Below are 20618 nucleotides of genomic sequence, written 5' to 3'. Positions count from 1 at the left end.
ATGTGAGTGTGAGTCTGCCTGTGTGACATCTGTGTTAGAAATGATGGTGTATCAGTCTAAGGAGGACACAGTGCTGCAAACTGAGCTCTCTGTCTTAAAACAAGTCAGTTCCATATATGATCACTGAAACCTTTTCTTTGTGTTATTACCCTTACACCGCACCTCAGAACAGTAACACTGCCAGCAGAAAAAAAAAGAGATTTACATTTAAATATACCTTAAAGATACTTTAAAGCAAAGGTATACCAGACTCAATGAATACATTATAAAACAAATATAATCAAATGATGATACACAGACGAATGAATCAATTTGCATTAACATTGCAATTGACTTTTATTTATTTGTTCTTTGTCATTCTACATTTATTTATGTTATCAATGGAGCGACTGTATTAAAAGAATAGTATCTCATTTTGGGCTCATTGACTTTACTTGCTGAGAGTAAGTACCACCCTCAGGAATGTAATGAGAATTAGAAGCCAGCAGCTCGTTAGATTACCATAAAGATGAAAATGGGGAACAGCTTAAGCCTGGCTCTGTCCGCGAGTAACAATATCACCTACCAGTCACCTTTTTAAAGCTCACTGATTACGTAGTCTTCATCTGTTTTTACACAAAGTGTAAAAATTACAGTCTTGGTTTACAGGGGACTGTGCTGGACATTTCTGGCTGGACGCAGTGACTTACCTGAGTTGTGTCATCAGTGTGAGATTGCATGAACAGGCAACCAGCAGCAACCTATAACTGACTGGCTATAATAAATGTTGGGTGTCTTCTTCAACTTAACAATAAACAGATGAATTCACAGTAGGACAGACAGTCTTGTCTCGTGTTAGGCAACCATATGTTAAACTCTTGTAAGGACCTTTCTTTATTGCTGTAATTAAAGTAATTGATTCCTTTGTTTAATTTAATCTTATCTTATAGCAGCAGCAACACATTTAACCAATCTATGCTCTGGTTCAAAAGTTTATATTTTTAATATGTTCCTTTTAAAATGAATGTCTAGCCTATTACATAATGTATATTTCATTTTCCTGTGTACAAAGTGTAGCCTTGATCTACAGACAGAGCTCTTTTGTTCATAAAATGTTAAAGTTGTATTTGTAAATTAAAATAAGAAAAATGGAACTGCTCACGTAACACAGTTCTCCAAAGACTTTGTTTGAGACAATGCAGTGTCTTTGAGACAATAATCCACAGACTTGTTGACTGGGGTCAATCTAGATTGCTGTGAAGTCTTCTAACACCACAGTTGCTGGATTAGTGCAATACTGTTAGATTAGACACTGTACAGCAGAACGATTGACGCACTGACACACACACACATACACACAGATTTAGTGCATCTACAGTATGTGTGCGGTTTGTACTACAGTACAGTATGATGGAGTGCTTTTTCATTTTGCAGGGCTTGCTCGTTTTCTAAATGAACTTGCATGAGCGACAGCCTGTGTGTATTCAGAAATGTGTGTTTGAAATGCATCAGCAGATGAAAGAGGCAAACACAATCTAAGGCTTACTACCAGCTGTGCCTCACACACAGCAGCAAACAAGCCACTAAAATACTAATTCCGAAGGCAAAAGGTCAAACCTCCGTGAGCGAACCCAGAATCATTCACAAGGCAATCTCTCAAACTGTGCCAACATTCACACATAGCATCGCACCATTAGTAACATCTGCGTATTGTGATAAAACTGATTACATCAGATCCAAACACGAGCTCCAACAGTGACACCAAGTTAATCTCTGTGTAATGAAGCAAAGTGGGTGAAAGGTCAAGTGTTGTATCACAGCCACGCCACATTTTTTAGCTAGTAACATCTTAAAGCCGAGTATCATCAACATGTAAACAGGTTACAGTATTGGACTGATGTTTCTGAAGATCCATAAGCCAATCCTGCTACAGAGCTTTCTGCAATGTGTATACGAGGTCTGTGTGACTTCATACTGGATATACTGTATTGACACCACTGAAAAAACAGGGCCAAAAGGATATGGCTGGTTTCATTTATGTTAAATTCAATGAAAAACCAAGAGTGAATTTATCCCATTAGCAAATATCTGTGTATCCAAAACCTGCTTATTTCTGCCTTAGAAACAATTCTGGGACAATATCTTTGATCTCTGTATCAGCTCCGCGTGGTCACTGAGCATCTAGTTTTTCTAGTTTACATTTTTCTACTTTGATGAGCCGACAGAAAATAAGTGTAGTAGTGTAAGAGTACTACAAGATGTCAAAAATAACTGAGCTATGTGAGTTCATCTGCTTAACTGTGAGACAATCAAAGTTCACAGGGAGGTGGCAAATATGATAGAGCACCTGCACCTGAAAACTAACATGACTGAAAACTCTTACCTAATCATATTCATGTAACATGTCATTTATCAATCTACACAATCTATAGAGAACATGAAAATAATATACAGAACATGCTCCTTACGGATTGATGGGGAGTTACCCTTATTCACTTTCATGCTGTTCGGGAAATGATTTTGTTTTGATCCACCACATCACATTACATTCAACTGGCAGAAGCCTTTATCCAAAGTGACTTTTTTTTCACCCCACACACATAAGGAGCAATTTGGGGTTCAGTATCTTGCCGAAAGATACTTCATCATGTAGACAGGAGAGCCCTGGAACTGAAACCTAAACCTAACAATTAATGGCTGGCCCACACTACCACCTGAGCTACTGTTGCCCACATATCCCTTACCTGTTCTTTGTTTCTTTATCTATTTCCGGTTTGGGAATAATTCAAGATTGTGATTGCAACTGTCATCATTAGTGTCCGTATTTCATTATGTACAATTCAGTGATCTAGTATCCCAATAACCTTATGAGACTTACAAGGAATCAGCTAAATGTGCTACAATTTTATATTATAGATACATTTAAATAAATATTCTAAATGGAAGGTCTTCTTACTTAGCTAATCCTGAAGCTTTCAACACCGGAACTTGCTTTTAAAATATTTTCCACAGATGTTTCCCAGAGGTCAAGAATGAATCTCTACAGTCAAACAGCCTCATTCACCTTAAAAACAGAAGATACTGTATATAGATATATGTAATAGGGGTAAAAGATAATATTGAAAAATATCGTATTGTGGTAATTTGTTTTGTGATATTGTATCAATATTAACATTATCTGTTTTTGTGTTTAAACCCCCAACTGCTAGATAATAGTGTTATATACATAAACTATGGGTTAGGGTTTGGTTAGGGCTATCACTCAGATTTCATGCATATGGTTCCGTGTTTCCTAAAATGTTATTCTTTTTTTAAAATCACAATACCGGTATATCACCTTGCTAGTATTACAATTTAAGTTAATATATTGAATCGTGAAACGTATCACACACAGATTTTTGCCAATACACAGCCCTAATATATAAGGACGTTGTATGTCCCCTGGAATGAAATGTGGTATATAAATAAAGGTTTGCTTTCTTTTTCTAAAATGTCAGAAAAATAGTTAAAAAGTGAGTCATATTCAGTTTAGCATCATATATGACAAGCATCAAATGCTCACATTTGAGATGCTGGAACCAGTGAATGTTTGGTATTTTTGCTTTACTCATTTAAGCACTGAATATATAGTTGAAACAAAGTTGCACACTGGTTTTCAAGAATTCATTCAATTCAACAGATGCAGAAATCCAGTTTGTACATCTCTCTGTCTTGTCCCCATAGATGCGTATCCAGTCTCAGAGGTGGTTTACACGTGGACGCAGGGAGCAGCTAAGTCAGTGGTGGTGGCAGAGGAAGGCTCTCGGCTCAATCAGTATCATCTGATTGATCAGACTGCAGGAACAGAGGACATCTATACCAGCCGAGGTACAGTGAAGCCAGAGTAAACTCCCACCTGACCCAGACAACCAAGCTTTGGAATAATCGCACACACGACCATCTACACCTTAGCTAGAATTCATGTGGTTTAATCCCTCCGTTATCTTATATCATTCAGTCATTTCCTCCCTTACAGCACCAGTCATACAGTAGCTTCAGGCAGGAGCAGGGATGTTAAGCCCCCGCTTCAACCCTATTATTCAGCTCTGTGTTATTACAGTGTGTGCCATCCAAAGATGTTGTGAGAAGAATTCTTTTTTCAAATCAAGCTGGATATAGACAATGAATGAATCACAAGGATTTGAGAATGCCTCCCACACATAGCCAGCTGTCTCTGGGGCAGCCAGAGAAGAGAAAAGGGGGGGCAAAAAAAATCACTTATCCGTGGTCTGAGCCACTGGGTCTGTAGGGTTAATCCGTATGCAGGCCCATCAGTTGTGCTTTTACCGAGTGACGTCACAGCTCAGGGATTGGCTGCTGCAGCGGAGACACGTTGGGGTGGTGGGGCAAGCGGCATCTGCTTAATTCTGTTATGTAAAGAAGTATGATAATACATTTCTGCTGCTTGTTGCTGGTGAGTTTATTACAGGGGGGCGTTCCTATAGCTGTAATGTATACAGAGCTAGTTGCTTTATCCTGGATCTGCCGGGGGAAGATGCTGTCCACGCTGGATAATGCATGAGAACTAAACAGTTACCATTAAGTATGCCACAGTGCTCTTTAAGCAGCAGGAGAAATCCAACAGTGCTACTGGTAAAAGACGCAGACTCGAAGCGCTCAACAAGTTCAGATTAACACACAGGTTGCTATATTTCTCTGTGTCATTATGTACCAGCCCCGCACTGCTCAGACACACAGAGCCAGCATGGCCTTAATTAGCGGTGCTAATCTGAGGTACAAACCCTCTTTAACAAGCCAAGAATAGCTCAGCAAAGGGCTAACACTAGGCACAGGTGACCTTTGACCTGACAGGTTAAGCTGAAGAGGATGAAAATATAGACACAGGAATTTAATTGATGACCTTGTAATTTCATTACATTACACACATGTTGGTGCTTTCGGAATCAAAATAGAAAGCAGCAATGCTCAACAGATGGTTACAATTTGAACTTACCAGTTGACCAACATAGCTGCGTTGTTCTCCGCTATGAATGGCAGTTCCCCACAGACACTCCAAAAACCAAACAGTAAAATCCACCACAACCGCATTTTCACGCCTTGGAGATTTCCATCCACTTCCAAGCCCAGCAGGCGGTCAGATCAGAGTGGGATTCGTCCAGTTGTGCCAGCACAGAGCCAGGCGGCTGGCCAGTAGTCCTCGGAGCGAAGGCAACACAGGTGCGCTTTTCATTAAGGACATGATGCTTGTCGCCGCATTGCATGGACCATCCAAACTTTCCTCACGTCCCTCTCAACCCTCCTCTGCGTCAGTCATCTGTGCACCTGCTTGTAATCACCGCTGATCCAGGTCTGTTTTAGTGTTCGAGCTCAGGCAGGCAAGGATGTATGTCCCCAATCAAGAGTGGCCTGGCCTGACAGAATGGGACGGACTGTCTGTTACACACACATACACATACACACACACACACACACACACACACACCCCCACACATACTCAGTCACACACATAGAAAGAGGGAGAGAAAGAGACAGAGGGAGAGTGAGAGAGATATACAGGATGCAGATTGTGACAAGGGATTAGTGAGACAGAAAAATCCGATTTTGCCAGGAGAAAGCAGCAGTCATCTGTGGATTTTCTATAGTTTATCAGACTCCATGGCGCGACAGGATTTTTGAGGGAAAAAAAATCTTTCAAATTAACAGGATATGATGATTTCCTCACCAACCTGTTTTTCAATAATTTAGCTCACACTTTTATATTTAGAGGAGTAGTCTGGCCTGGAGGTTGTCCAGTAAAGTTTACTTGTATAGCCCTTAATCACAGCCTCCAGGGACTACACTCACCCACTGACACATCCCAGACAAAGATTTTTAATGACAGCAAGCACAGAAACATAATGAAAAAAGGAGCAACTTTTAAAAGGGTCTCAGAGAGAGGAATCCCCTTCCAACAGGTCAGAAATAAGAATAATGCTCAGAAAGGAACATAAACACCAAATAGGTTACCTTCATCAGTGTCATTGTGGCACTTCCACCATCTACCACTGTGGTACTTACAAGCAACAATCACAACCTACAGTATAAGACGTGGTGTTACTCAATCTTTAAATAGGCCAATGGAAAGCAGTGACTATAGTAAAGCAGGGAGATGTACAGTGATCTTATGGGTGAAAACTATATTATTATTATTATTATTATTATTATTATTATTATTATTCTCTTGGCAGAGAATATATTTTCACATAGAACTTTGGTAAAAAAATGCCAAAACATGGATGCAAATGGTCAGTTTTGCAATGATAGTAGTCGACTATGAAACAATGAAAACCATGAAAAGACCAAAACCCAAAGTGCGTTCGTCCATCTCTTAATAATTTCCAATTCCCCTTACCTGTCTAAGGAATGACCTAAAACAACTGGGTAGTGAGTAAATGATGCATTGGTTAGGTACTATTTTAAGCTGCTCGAGTGAATGTTTACAGCAGCAGGACGGTGTACGTGGGCTTGAATCAAACTTTCAGTTGAGTTTGTGTTCATGGTAACAAAAGTGAATGATGAATACTGGTGTAGTCTGTTAATAGCTTTCATTCTCAGTGTCCCCAGGTCAGATTTGTTGGGGTGGGTTTTTCTCTGCTCTCAATAGCAGAGTAGTCAATATCCAAATCCAACTCAAATCCTCAACTGTTGAGGCTCGAGACAGGTAGTGCTGGGCAATTTTTCGGACCCGCCACAGTCAGTCCAACAATTGGCCAGAAAAATACAACCATACACCTTCTAAATTTGGTTTGGTTGTTTTTGTACCAAATCATATACCCCACTTCTACATCTTATACCATGTCCTTCAGTATTACTTGGTGCTGTCTTCTTCATTATCAGAGTAGGGATTACATTTTCAGAAAACTAAAATGTCAATGCATTAAGCATATTCTCCTCTTTTGTTCTGATGTTTACTACAGGTCAATACACCGTGATGATGGCACATTTTTACCTGAAGAGGAAGATTGGCTACTTTGTCATCCAGACCTACATGCCTTGCTTCATGACTGTAATCCTGTCACAGGTTTCCTTTTGGCTCAACCGGGAGTCCGTCCCAGCTCGAACCGTCTTTGGTGAGTTTGGAACACATGGACACATCAGCCAGTAAAATAACCTGGTGTTGCTGTTCCATGATTCATCTATAATGCTCTGAAATGTTTCCTCCTTACAATATACGACTTAATCTGTTGGAATGAAAACGTCTGGTCAGTAAAAGTGACCTGTTTTTCTCCACCACCAGGTGTGACCACAGTACTCACTATGACCACTCTCAGCATCAGTGCTCGAAACTCACTGCCTAAAGTGGCTTACGCTACTGCCATGGACTGGTTCATCGCAGTGTGCTATGCTTTCGTCTTCTCAGCCCTCATTGAGTTTGCCACAGTTAACTACTTCACCAAGAGGAGCTGGGCCTGGGATGGAAAAAAGGCGATGGAGGCGCAACAGCCCAAGGTATGTGCTGTTTCTGTGTGTATCCTTGTTTATAGCACATTGTGGAGACCCAGACTTGGCAGCTGACTCATGTTCTGAGGCCCAAACTATTTTGGATGCTAAAAGCTGAACTCCACAAGTTTAACAGCTAAGACTTGGTTGTATGGTTAAGGTTAGCAGCATTGGAGGTTAGAGAATGAATGTAATCAAGGCAGGGTCCCCATAACGATTATAAGTTTGTCTGTTTGTGATATGAGAATCAGAATCAGAAATACTTTATTGATCGCCAGGGGGAAATTTGTTTAATTGCAGTGGCTCAAGGTGCTCACAATATATGTTTTGCTGTATTTTTTACCCCAGTTCAGAAGCAGTGTTTCAAATTATCACCCTGTAGTTGATGTTGGTTGTGAATGCAGATTGTTGTGTTTCTATTTGGCAGACTAATGTCCATCAGCTGGTTGTTGGAGGATGCCTAAGAAAGGGCACAAACTATTTCTAACAATGTCTAGAAAGATCCTGAAACGCTCTGTAGAACTGAGGGAACTGCAGAGTTGAGAGATCATTTATTGTCGGTTTGTCACTACAAGCAGCACCTTTCACATTAAACATAGTCATTTGAGCTATTGTTTTTATGAAAATGTTAATCAGTGCAGCTTTAACAGGGGAAATAATGGAAGAAACTTTTGTTGGAGTCACAAAAGAGAAAACCCCTTTCAAGTACTAATGGTCAGTGCTTGTGACAGGAAGGCCTGTGCTTAGTTCTTTGTAAAGATTAACCCAGCATTGGACTCACATCCACAGCCATGTGCACACTCACACAGACAACAGAAAATAACCCATTTATCTCCTGAGATCTGCTGTTATCAATAAGTTCCAAGAATCACAGCTGAACTCTGTGATCCAGAACTCACATTTCTACTGCTACAGCACAAGTTATCCCTGTAGTTGAGGGCATGAGAGTAACTCCTCCAATATAGGTAATTTCCAAAAAAATAGAAAACTATTGTAGAAAAAAGCTGATGTAACAGGCAATGCTGCTGTTTTCTAGGATGTAACATTAGTAGTTAACCTTAATACCAGTTTGAAATAACTTTCCCTTCCTTTTCTTTTCTACTCTATTCATTCTCTCTTCTCTTCTCTGCGTTACTTCCTTATAGAAGAGTGGTGTGGAAAAAGTCCATGTCACACATGATAATAAAGCAAGATATGAATTAGAATCAAAGATGTAGAAGTTCAGAAACGGTGGATCAATATATTCTCAGTTCAGTCTGCCAGTGTTGTGGCACAGTGCCACTTCATTATTTCCCGAGGACATTGATCCTCACTTTCCACCTGCACTGGCCATCTTTTATTGTTCTCTTTGTGTTTTTGTGAGCCTGTGTGTATGTGAGCCTGTGTTATTAAGTACCTGTTTTATTATGTTCGATGAATGTGCGGCACCTGTTTTGGTCAGAATTGCGTGTAGGCTCAATCAATGCTTTTCTCTCTCTTCACAGAAGAAGGACCCTTTGGCTCTGTCTAAAAAGCCAAACAACACCTGTTCGGCCGGTATGAATTATACAACCAACCTTACAAAGGACACATCCATCTCTACCATTTCTAATAGCACAGCTGTACAGCTCAAACCCTCTGAAACCAAGGCCCCAGACCCCAAAAAGACTTACAACAGCGTGAGCAAGATTGACAAGATGTCCAGGATAGTGTTCCCGGTGCTGTTTGGGACCTTCAACCTGGTGTACTGGGCCACGTATCTCAATAGGGAACCAGTGATCAAAGGAGCTGTGTAAGCTCAACGATCAGATTCATTCATCCTCCTGACAACCACTTCACGATTCATAACTGGAACGCAATCAAAATCAATGCCAAGCACTTAGTCCTTGTATCACAGATATGTTTTTTTTTTAGGTCACTGGATTACATTGCATGTCTGTTGCTTCAGGAAAATGTTGCCTTGAGTTTGTACATGTAAGATATACAACCTTTTCTTAAAGACAGTTTCATTCATCTCATTTTAGAACTCCAGTCACTGATTAGTTTCTGCCAAATTCTTTAATTTTAAAATTTTTAGCATTTGGCATTTATATTTTCTTCTTGAGTCTACAGTAGATGATGGTACAGCAAGGCCAAATGCTATGCAAAACAACATTTTTACTGTGTTATTACTCAAAAGCGGCTTTTACCTTTATAACTCTTACTTTGTACAAATGGGCTGGAGGTCCAGGAATGCGAGGCTGGGCCCAGGCCCATGGAACTTTGCTTCCTTGTTATAAGCAGATGAATAGCCATGCTAAATGTGTTGCCTTCAGAGTGTGATAACTCATCATGAATGCACTGAAATCTCCTGCAATTACATTTTCAGAAGCCATTTTTCCAACTTTCATTAAATAATTGACTCTTTTTGTTCATTTTTTGCTACTTTTTTCTCAATTTTGAATGGCCAGTTTTCCATAAATGGGGACAGATTTCAAGCTAAAGTGATAGTGGCAGCTTCTGTTTCCAGGTCCCCAAGTTGAGAATCCTGTATGTATGTGTGTACGTAGTTTAAGGAACATGTATATATGCCCTGCTTTTAGAAAAGCACCACTAAGCCAGTAATGTTAGCTTCTATGTTATGCATATACAGCAACACAGTGTTACTCTATCTAGCGCTTCATTGACTGGATATTGAGAAATTAGTAGAATAGCTTGAGCTTTAGCAATTTTGACAGAATATACAATGCTTTTTTAAAACATTTTGTTTTTTAGATCAGTTTGTTGTTTCTATAAGCTTTGACGATACCTTGCAAATATTCTTGATAAATATTTGGATGCTTTAAGCAAGATCACTTTTTTGTCATAATTTAGAGTAACTGCTGTAGTTAAGAGAGTGACTTGAGCTCATTGGGAAGACAGAAAGTCACAATGACCAAGTCATTGTATTATGACCGTTATTATTTTACAATCATGATTTGTTATGTTTATGGTTTCAGGCAAGAACATGACGGGTGGATTTGTCATTAAATTTTATTTTAAAGGAATAGTTTGCAAAATCAATATATTTACTTTCTTGTTGTGAGTTAGATGAAAAGATTGATTTTACTCTTATGTCTGTACAGTAAATATGAAGCTACCACCAGCAACTGGTAGCTTAGGTTAGCATAAAGACTGAAAACAGGGAAACAACTAGCCTGCCTCTCAAAAGGAAAGTGATGATAGCATACTTTACTATAGTATATATATAATATATATAATATAGTTTTCTCTCAGATTTTACCCGAATAGTGCACAAGGTGAAATGTCACCCTCTGCGACAATGTTTTGATTATGGTTTACTTTGTCAAGTTATTCATTAATATTATTCGTTATTTCATGGTAGCTTTTCTGAAGAACTGCAATGCATGTTACAAAGTTTGTAGGCATTTTTTTGCAATGAAATTCCTGGAGAAAACTACATTCCATTTGTATAATTCATTAAAAATCAAGCAACTCACTGCACCCAGCCAAAAAAAGGTCCAGCAGATAACCCTCCATAAAACCCACTACTCATATTTACATTACAGTTTTTGAACAGATTTGACAACCAAGGCTTAGGGTTAGTGTTAGTCATTAATTACAGTAGTGAGCTTTAGAGGTGCTAGACAGTAGATTTCTTACCTTCAGACAGCCAGGCTAGCTGTTTCCCTCTGCTTCCAGACTTTATGCTAAGCTTAGCTATAGCTAACTGTCTCCTGGCAGAAATAGCTTCATATTTACTGTACAGACACGGTAGTGGCATGAATCTTCTCTCCCCTTCAGACCAGCTTTTTACTTGATATTGTGGAGGCTGCATAAACTACACTCACTTCAGCAGAGTATGTTTTTTGCAGTCTTCACAGTTCTCCCCTAAAGGAACACAGAATATGAGCCTGTTGTCTGTTTGGGTAAAGGATTAAAATATGAATGTGATATACTCATGTGACTTTATGCCTTCTGTGTAGCCTGTCACTATTTAGTAAGTTTATTATGGAGCACACCAGTTGTATTGTATTATTACATTTAAGTGAATTTAGGTACAGGCTGTTCTTTAAATGCAAATATCTGAAGCAATAAATAATGCTAGATACTGATTTGTGTTGATGGTAATAGGTGATCATTTGATGTTCATTTTGTTGTCTTTTTATCCAGAGTTAAACCTTTTGGCAATAGTCTTTTTCTATATGTGGCTTATATTTTTCATTTTAGCTGACCCCTTCCCTCTTCTGAAGCACAGTGCTCTCTGACCATGTTTAATGTATTTATTTGTATTTATTTACTTTCTTTTATTTAAATTTTGTTTTTTTTTTTGTAAAAGACCTGTGCAGGTGACCAATGTAAGGATCTGGGCCACTACTGAAACCTCTTTTTTTTCTTAATTGTTATGCCTACCTGATTCCAAATAAAGCTTCACTGACTCCATCTGTCTGCTGTTATTGGTCAAAATGCTCACTGACAAAGAAATTCCTTTATCATGTCAGTTGTGGCATGACATTTATGACATGGAGTGTCATTTTATGTCACATCAAAGATTATCATGTTTCATTGGTTTTCTCTGCTGTGAGATTCCATGTAAATACACACAGAAAGACACAGTGTGATTCCGTCGATATTATGAACCTACAGTATATATTTAGATACATTTGTGCAGTCGATGTGGTAAAACGCTGCCTTAATCTTGCTTGATGGAACAACGGTATGCATGTGCTGTTTCTCCTTTGATTATACACATGCACATCCAGATCTACAGTCTACTGGTAAATCCATCTTGGGGGTCTCTGTGGCGGTAACATCTGGCTCACATCTGTTTGTCAAGGATTTAGCTCCATTTAAGTTGCTTTTTCCATTCAGCGGGCCCATACTCTACACAAATTAAGCTGTCACTGATGCCACAGAATGACATCAATCATAGTATGTAGCTTGAGAAGCAAAGACGGGCCTGGTGAAGAGGACCGTCCTCTCTCATCCACCACTACAGCACTATCAAATCATACTCTACGCTATCAGAATGTTACTTGCTGACCTTTATACACACATTTTACATGCAGCATACTGATTCAGCCAAAGAACATGAGCCTTATTTTTCATACAGGTTGATGCTGTAAATTAAATACTAAAACAAAAGTAATAAATACATGCACATACAGTTTTATACATATTGTATATATTGCTTTAAAACTGATATTTCTATTTGTCTTTAAAGCTACTATGTGTAGAATTTGTGTGATTACCATAATACAATCAAATAAGTTGGTGCAGCTCTTTTCTCAATTACCAAAGGTTAGATCATTGCTATCTACACTTATAGTCATATATGTATTTAATCCAACACATTGTGGCTTTAACAATTTTAGACCTTTAACCTGATTCAACAGAATGAGACTTTCTAATGAGACCAATGGAATTCCACCTTCTACTAATATGCTCCAATATTTAACTTCAATTCAACATAAATTTTTGCAGAATGGGAATGTTAATGGGCTAAGCTAATCTTTATGTTGTAAAGCATTACACACTTCAACACACTATGTCATCAACTGCATGCCATTAATACATTTAAAGTAATAGTTTGACCTTATGGAAGTAAGCTAGCGGTCTCTATGGTAAATATGAAGCTACCATCAGCAGTAGCTTAGCGTGGCACAAAGACTGGAAACAGGAGGAAACAGTTAGTCTATCTCTGCCCGAAAGCCACAAAATCCACCTCCCAGCACTTCTACGGCTCACAAATTAACAAATCATATCTTGTTTTTTAATCTGTACAAAGAACTGCCGGAAAATGCCAGGAAAGTAGCTGACACGGCAGTTCAGACTGCTAAAGCCTCATTCAAGCTTCAGCTGAACTTTCAAAAGAAGAGAACAAAAATTATTTCAATGTATTTAGAACAGAAGAATGTGAAGTCACCCTTTAAATGCATCTAGCGGTGTAGTTGCAGATTGCAACCTACTCGCTCACTCAAAAATGCGAAAAAACGCAAACAGCCCTACCTAGAGCCAGTTTGATTCGGTTTTTTTGTGTATCCCAGGGCTGGATGAATCTGCTTCATTAAAATACAGAGGCAAGTAATAAAGGTGAGAGACTGTAAGGAAATAACTGAATGTTAGTTAATAACAGGTGAGAGTTATCAATCTTCTCACCTAACTCTCGGCAAGAAAGCGACAGACAAAAACATTTTTTGTGGGGCAAACAGGTATACAGACTGTGGCTCAGGGCCAGCGGAAGCGAGTGTGGGTGTTCAGAGTGAAAAACCTGTGAGGCATGTATAGGCAATTCTAATATAAGGCCCTATTCATTACTAGTACTATCTTCTGTATGACACGTCTGCAAAACTGCTTAGTCAGTAAGGATGAAAGGACACTCCCTGTACCTTATGTTCAGACATATACTGCAGCTACTTTATCAGCATACACAATATCTGTAGCTCACTGATGTAATTTGATTTCTGAATAGCTGAGTGAGCACTCTCTACAGATTCACACTTGAATCTACCTTTACTCTGCAGAGGCACAAACGACTGTATTGTATCATGTGAAGTTACATCACATTTTTGTATGAAACGGACCTTCTCTTCACACAAACCTTATATAAAAAATCTGTTGATTCTATCACTGTATTGATTTTAGAAGGCAGACATCAAATCACAGTGTCATTTGCAAAGAAAGCCTAGAAAATATTGCACCATTACAGGAGTGAATTCTAAATATTTTTAAGAAACATTAGGTCACCTTGATTCAGACCTTGCAGTTGCATGCAGGTAATAAAAAGCCTTTTAAAATTAATATAGCACCTTTAAGCCACAAAGTGCCAGAACAAGGATGAAAACAGAAATTTGACAGCAAAGTAATAAAACAGGAAAGAAATATAAAATACTAAATAAAAGTTAGCATCATAAAAGGGCGGTCAAAAACAAGAAAGGGTATTACACAAAAACAAGACTATAAAAAAGAGTTTAAATAAGTCATTAAAGTTAAAGCAAATCATTCAGCCTGATCTTCTTCAGCATATTGTTTCAAAGTCAAGAAGTTCTAATGGCAAAGCACAGTTATCTGTATTTTAATGTTCTGAAACTTTACATAAAGGAAAAAATATGCAGCTTTGTTGCATGTTAACCAATTTTATTGAAAAAGGCTTTAAAGAAAGATTTTACACCAATATTTTACATTCTGCAAATTATGAAATAGTCTGTGTGACCTTAATCAAATTGACACAATCTTCTGTTCCCTTCCCCGTCAATGCACACTATGCAGGAATCTTAATTTGGTGTTTGGATGAATGCTCTCACAATGTCATGTATGCAGAGATTGCAACAACATTAAATAGTGGAAATTATTGATGAGACATGTACTTCTGTATATGCATGTGCTCTGATGCATATAAGGAGAACTTGCACTTCAGACTATTAGCTGTAACTTTCTATACATTTTAAAAGATGCATTACAACAATGTTACCATGTTTCCGAACATGGTGCCATTGTTCTTTCCATAAAAAAACACTATTTAGTTTCATCTCAGTTTTCACAACAGTCTCAATTCGATAAAACTCTTAATACAAACTTCTAGCTCCTAGACATGCTTTCAGACAAAATGTAAACACCTATATAAGATTAAGTAATGTATCATGCAGTAAATATATCACAGCATGACAACATTGTACTGTTTATGTCTGTCAATTAAATTGAATCATTGTTACATAATATATAGAAATAGAAATAACAAATGTGCATATTATGCTGAAAAATAATGGCTTTCGACAGCATTCATTTTATGGACATGTTGTGTCGCTGTACATGCAGATAATGAAGCCTAGAACCGGACTTTACACTGCAGTCAGTTCAACATTCACAATAACTGTGGCTGTGGCTGTCCTTCCCTCTGTCAGTTTATTTTTATGTATCAGGCATCAAACTTTTGTCCTTTTATTTAAGACACCGAGTGTTTGATATTTACTGCAGTAACACTGTTCTGAAACGAAGTGAGTTATGCTGCACTGCTGCTCACCTGAGTGTAACGGCAAAACCTGAGCTTGCAAACATGTTCTAAATGTGATCTGTACACTTCATAAATATAATAGTGTCTTTATTTTGAGGACTGAACATGGGATGGATAGGCTGTTTTGGAATTGTTCCTTCATGCATTATAATGAACAAAAATAATAAATAATTAATAAATAAACCTACATTATTTTTTTATGCCATATGCTGTCTTTCTGTGGTCACATATGTTTACTTTGTTTTGATACACTTAATGTAAAGATGCAAAATCATGGCCAGTATTCCTGTATTTGTTCTCTATCATCACAATTTTATAAACTGAATCAGGCCTAGTGTACTTCATGCAATCATAATATAACCTATTGTGATTAAAATACATACATTACACATAATGAGAGCTGTATAATTGTTTTCATCGATATGTTTTCATTGTGTATAATCACCTGAATACAGAAATTGTTTTGCTTTTGTTAACTTAGAATGAGCTTTTTTTTATCTACAGAGGCTGCAGGTGGCCTTCAAAGGACTCTGGCATGTTGAACTGCCATGTTTACACAGTAGCCTAGAATGGACAAACAGTGACTGTAGATAGGACCACTGTTCTCATTTGCAGGTTGTCTAATACAGAAGCGTGCTGTTTTCAGTTGGTCGCAATCTGCAACTTCAACACTAGATGCCACTAAATCCTACACACTGGTCCTTTAAAATATTATGTAAAACAATACAATGTAATAATCTAAACCCATTAAAATACAGCTTGTTTGGGATAAAAATGTTTCCACTACAATTAGAGTCAATTTATGCAAAAGGAATAGGCAATAAAAAATGAATCTGTCCTTAATCTCTTCCTATGAGACCACTGAGACTGAATTTCTTGCAGCAGGCAGCTAGTGAACACCAAGCAATAAGGTTCCAGTTGATTCATGAGGATGATGTATGCTCTTATCATGTTTATACGAGCTCCTCCTGCTGCTCTGGTTCCCTCCCTCTGTGCTGTTGAACACCACGGTTCACTCTCTCTAGCGTCTGCATTTCTCTATTTAACCAGCAGAGGATGACAGCAGTCAGCTGCAGCAGCAGCACTGCAGACAGGATCGATGTCAGAGGATCATCATGCTGTCTGTTAAACAACATACTGACCCTGCTGCCTGTAGCTGTGTAGAGCAATGCAAGTGTCTTGGTGCTACTGTGGCTGTGCAAACCTGTTCCCCACAAGGAAGAGGTTTGTGTATTTGTCAGGGTGAAAAAGAATCTACTGTAAAGACAATGCCTCACATTATTTGGTACTTTCAAAACCAAATGAAGCTCTCTTTATGAGATAATGTGGTATCTGGCTGTCATTGAGGGAATATTTCATTTCTACTCTTCAAGAATCTTCTGTATGTGTCCGAGGAAAAACACAAGTGGCCGACAGAGGGAGGAATTGTTGTGTTTGGTCTATGTGCACAAGTGCCTTACTGAGGCTCAGCCACATCCATTTAAAATGATAGCCAAGGCGGACCAAGGGCCAGTCACATTATTCTCTCAAGTAATCCTGTGAGTGACCCGTTAGAAAGGGTGCTGAAAGGGACCCACTGCACACTTCCTAATACTGACAGAAGGAACCCTCATACACAGCATGTGCTTATTTGTGTTTTACAATCTCTACTTCTCTGTCTCTGGTGACAGTGAAACTTTTATTTAAAGCAGAACGACACACATTGTACACATTGATACACATATACACATTCAGGGTAGCAGAGAGCTTTCTGAAGTTTGAAAATTAACCCTGGTGACATCATAGTGATGTCATCGGGGCTTGGGTTTTTAACAGAAAGCCTTATATACTGGAGGGATTGAAAGCAGTGGGATAGATCCAACTCATAATATATACAGTTGCATTATGGGAAATGCAGGATTCTTTTTTCTTGGACTAATAATGTCTGAAAGTCAGGATATCTCAGCCTCTGCTACACAGACTCTGACTGTTTTGGGGCTTTTCTGCCTGTCCCCCAACCTTTAGGAAAATGCAACATTAAATCGCTGGAGTTACCCTTTAAGTGTTAAACCTCTGCCACTGGTTGTGCAAAACCGATGCTACTGAACTGTACAGAAGACAGACAATACGGCATGAAGGCAGCAGGACAAGGGCCCTCAATTAAAATTACAAACACTGCTACAAAGGTTGCAGGCCAATTAATAGGATTTGGCAGCTATAAAAGAGCTCTTGCAGCACTTTGATATGCAAGCTTTCAAATGAATATGTGGCAACTAACAAGAGCTCCGAAGAGGTCACCTGTGCTCAATCTGCAGCTGCATCACCAAAAAAAATATAAATGAAAATAAAAATGAATCAATAAAAAAATAATAGTTACAACAACATTTAAAAAACAATAAGAAAAAGATGAAAATGAAAGAAATAAAAAAGACTGGATAATTATCATTATATTATAATATATAAAAAAAAACGGGGATAATTAATATTACGTGCACGGGTTTATTTACTTTAAAGTTAAAACTAATGCTCTATCTGTTAGTATAATAGGCTAGCCTATATAATTAAAATATTGTTCCAAAGTATTCCGATCCAGTCCAGTGACAAAGGCACGTTTTATTTCTATTTGGCGCATATCCCTGATAATTAGGAAGGAAAAAAGAAAGAGAGGAAAAGCGCATCAAAAAGTATTGTTACGCAGGTTTGACAGTTCCTATGAGAAGTACAAAAAGTAGTCCTGAAGAAAGTGGAGTGACGCAGACCCATGGAGGAGTTTTGGATGAATTAGGGGCTTTCAGAGGACGCATTCGGAGTGTGCGCACCTGCGTACGACCAGCAGTGTCCGCAATCGGCAACCTTACAAGTGAGAAGCTGCTCCTCCGTCTCAAACCGCCTGTGGGGAAGGATTTTAAAGCGCCTGATTCTAACAATGAATGAAATTTCTCTTGGATTACAAACTATGAGGAGCTTTCCCCTCGCGTTGTCCTCTGAGCAGCTGTGACCATCGTGTCCAGACACCGATACGCACCGTCCTCTGACACGTCTCTACTTGTGGTCACCCTTCGAGGAAACATGTCACCCAAATTACTGGCTTATGTCTTACTTCTGTCTGTCCTTCAGAACTGGTAAGTGGCGTGCTTTTGTTGTAAACTGCTCCAAAAAAAAAAAAAAAACGAGAAAAACTAAATAAGAAGAAATGTAACATTCAAATGTAACAGACAATACTACATTGACGTGCAATCATCTACTACATGGTAATACTGTGAACTGCACAATCCCTCCCAACACAGGAAAAAGAAAAACACAAAACAATATAAACAAACAAGATTTAAAATAGACTCTGTATGGCTCCAGGTAGCTTTGAATGTCTGCTCCAGACCAGAGGCTCTAACCATATTAAGCAACAAGAAGAAGAGGAGATAAAATCATGAATTGTGAGTTCTCGTTGCTCTCTCTCTTGGACTCCTTCACAGTTTCAAGTCTTTAGTGTTTAGTGTGAGTCTGGTGAACCAAGTGTTGCTTTTCTAAGTGGAGAACAGACAACACTGGAGAACACAAAAATACAGGTTTGTAAAAGGAAAAACGCTTGTCTACCCAACCGTGAACATGTCTTAGCTTAGATTCTGGGCTTATCGTACCTATGTGGAACACAGACGAGATTCCTGTCATATAAGCAAATATTTGCCTTCCCACTCCCACCCCTCCTCGCCCAATGCAGTTATACAAACACGCAAACATACGTACAGAACACTTTGCGAGTATATGACAAAAAAAAGAGGGGCTAAGTTCTGTAATGAAAACTAGACACATTCGGGAAGTGTGGGAATTGTTTCTGCTGGAATCGATTGCGAATCAGAGCCCTTAAGTTTACGACGATGCAATCAAATAGGCCTGTGTGTGTGTGCGCGTGAGTGTGTGTGGCTCATGTAAATAATCCCGTGACTCCAAGCCAACTCAAGTGAATAAAGAGACCAACAATTGAAAGTGTGACCCGAGTAAGTAAAAAAAAAAAAAAAAAGTTTTGAAACCCTCCAAAGTCCAGTGGGTTAGTCCAATGTGAGTGTGCGTGTTGTGATTGTGTGTCCAGCCCGATTAAAAAAGGCGTGAATCTGGCAGGGACACAAATAAAAAGAGTTAACCCCTGTTAAAAGAAAAAACAGAGGAGAGGATTATTACTGTCCCTCCGAGGACAGTCTGCCTGTGAGAGAGGAGAGGAGAAGTCGAAAGGCTCCGCTGAAGTGCTGAACAGTAAAAACGAAAAGACACTGAGAGCAAATGGGAGACAAGAGCAGTGGTGCAGGTCCTTGTTCAGTAGTCAGTACGTCCAAAAACGTCCACACGCAGACACACACACAAACGCGCGCACGCACACGCACACACACACACACACACACACAGGGTACTCTGGTTAAGGCAGTGGTGGCAGGTGAGGCTGCAGTGAGGCCGGGGCTAGAATCGGAGAATCGGCGGTCAGGGCTCATGGCAGTGAAAGCTCCCACTACTGAGTCAATACTCCTCCTCATCCTCCTTGTCTGGTTCCTCTCCTTTACGCAGTCACACTCCTCAGCATCGCTCACTCGAATGACATCAGATTGGCTGGCACCTGGGAACGAAGGTGTAGGTGTGCAAAATGTAAGGAACAGTGAACAGTGCGTGTGTGTGCGTGTGTGTAAGTGTTTATGCGGCTCCGTACCTGTTGCCTATTGCTCTGACAGGCAGCACTCAGATGTTTGAACCAGAGCAAAGCATTTGTTCTGTTCCCTGCCTGGTACTTGTAGGTGTTACCTAGGCAACGGAGACAAACAAAAGTAAGACGCCAAGTCTCTCGTTTCCATCTGCTTTCTCAACAGTCTGGAAAGATGGCTGAAGCTTCACTTGACTTTGGCCCGCCCAGTAAAATAAAAACAAAGTCACAGTGGAAAAGTTCAGAACAGAGGTGTGTGTGCGTGTGTGTGCATTAACAGCTGTGTATGAACATAATAAAAACACATGCTAGATAGGACTAGCATGCAATCACGTACTTAATCTGACAGTTAGGCTTAGTTTGGTGAGATGGACACAATCTTAATGTGTGTGTGAATGTGTTATGGTGATGTTTCCAAATCAAAATCCTTTTGACCCAGGTCATACTTTTACTGCATCCGTTTTCAGAGAGCTGACTGCTTTCCTGTGTTAGTTATTTCCGTTTTACTTTTTCTTTTGTGTGTGTGTGTGT

The 20618-nt window shown here is 39.1% G+C and overlaps 3 protein-coding genes across 3 annotated transcripts in view; 2 read left to right on the top strand and 1 right to left on the bottom strand.

Annotated features, from left to right (window-relative positions):
* The window catches only part of gabra5 (gamma-aminobutyric acid type A receptor subunit alpha5), a 22466-nt gene extending 11970 nt beyond the window's left edge, over nt 1-10496 (top strand). The window contains exons 7-10 of the mRNA XM_035654064.1: nt 3703-3846; nt 6936-7088; nt 7256-7467; nt 8943-10496. Coding sequence (XP_035509957.1) covers nt 3703-3846; nt 6936-7088; nt 7256-7467; nt 8943-9233 — 800 coding nt within the window. The 3' untranslated portion in view covers nt 9234-10496. The remainder of the gene's footprint in view (nt 1-3702; nt 3847-6935; nt 7089-7255; nt 7468-8942) is intronic.
* A 7729-nt stretch (nt 10497-18225) lies between these two features.
* LOC118322400 (gamma-aminobutyric acid receptor subunit gamma-3) overlaps nt 18226-20618 on the top strand; it is a 53270-nt gene continuing 50877 nt past the window's right edge. Inside the window, exon 1 of the mRNA XM_035654065.1 lies at nt 18226-18528. Within this exon, the coding sequence (XP_035509958.1) occupies nt 18476-18528 (53 nt within the window). The 5' untranslated portion in view covers nt 18226-18475. The remainder of the gene's footprint in view (nt 18529-20618) is intronic.
* Nucleotides 18558-20618, bottom strand: part of LOC118322401 (ras-specific guanine nucleotide-releasing factor RalGPS1-like) — a 2339-nt gene continuing 278 nt past the window's right edge. Inside the window, exons 2-3 of the mRNA XM_035654066.1 lie at nt 20097-20188; nt 18558-20006 (exon numbers count right to left, since the gene is read on the bottom strand). Of these exons, the coding sequence (XP_035509959.1) occupies nt 19977-20006; nt 20097-20188 (122 nt within the window). The 3' untranslated portion in view covers nt 18558-19976. The remainder of the gene's footprint in view (nt 20007-20096; nt 20189-20618) is intronic.

Source organism: Morone saxatilis, unplaced genomic scaffold (assembly GCF_004916995.1).
Source record: "Morone saxatilis isolate NCDOM2014 unplaced genomic scaffold, NCSU_SB_2.0 Contig12, whole genome shotgun sequence".
Lineage (NCBI taxonomy): Eukaryota > Metazoa > Chordata > Actinopteri > Moronidae > Morone > Morone saxatilis.
This window is presented reverse-complemented; position numbering and strand designations above follow the sequence as displayed.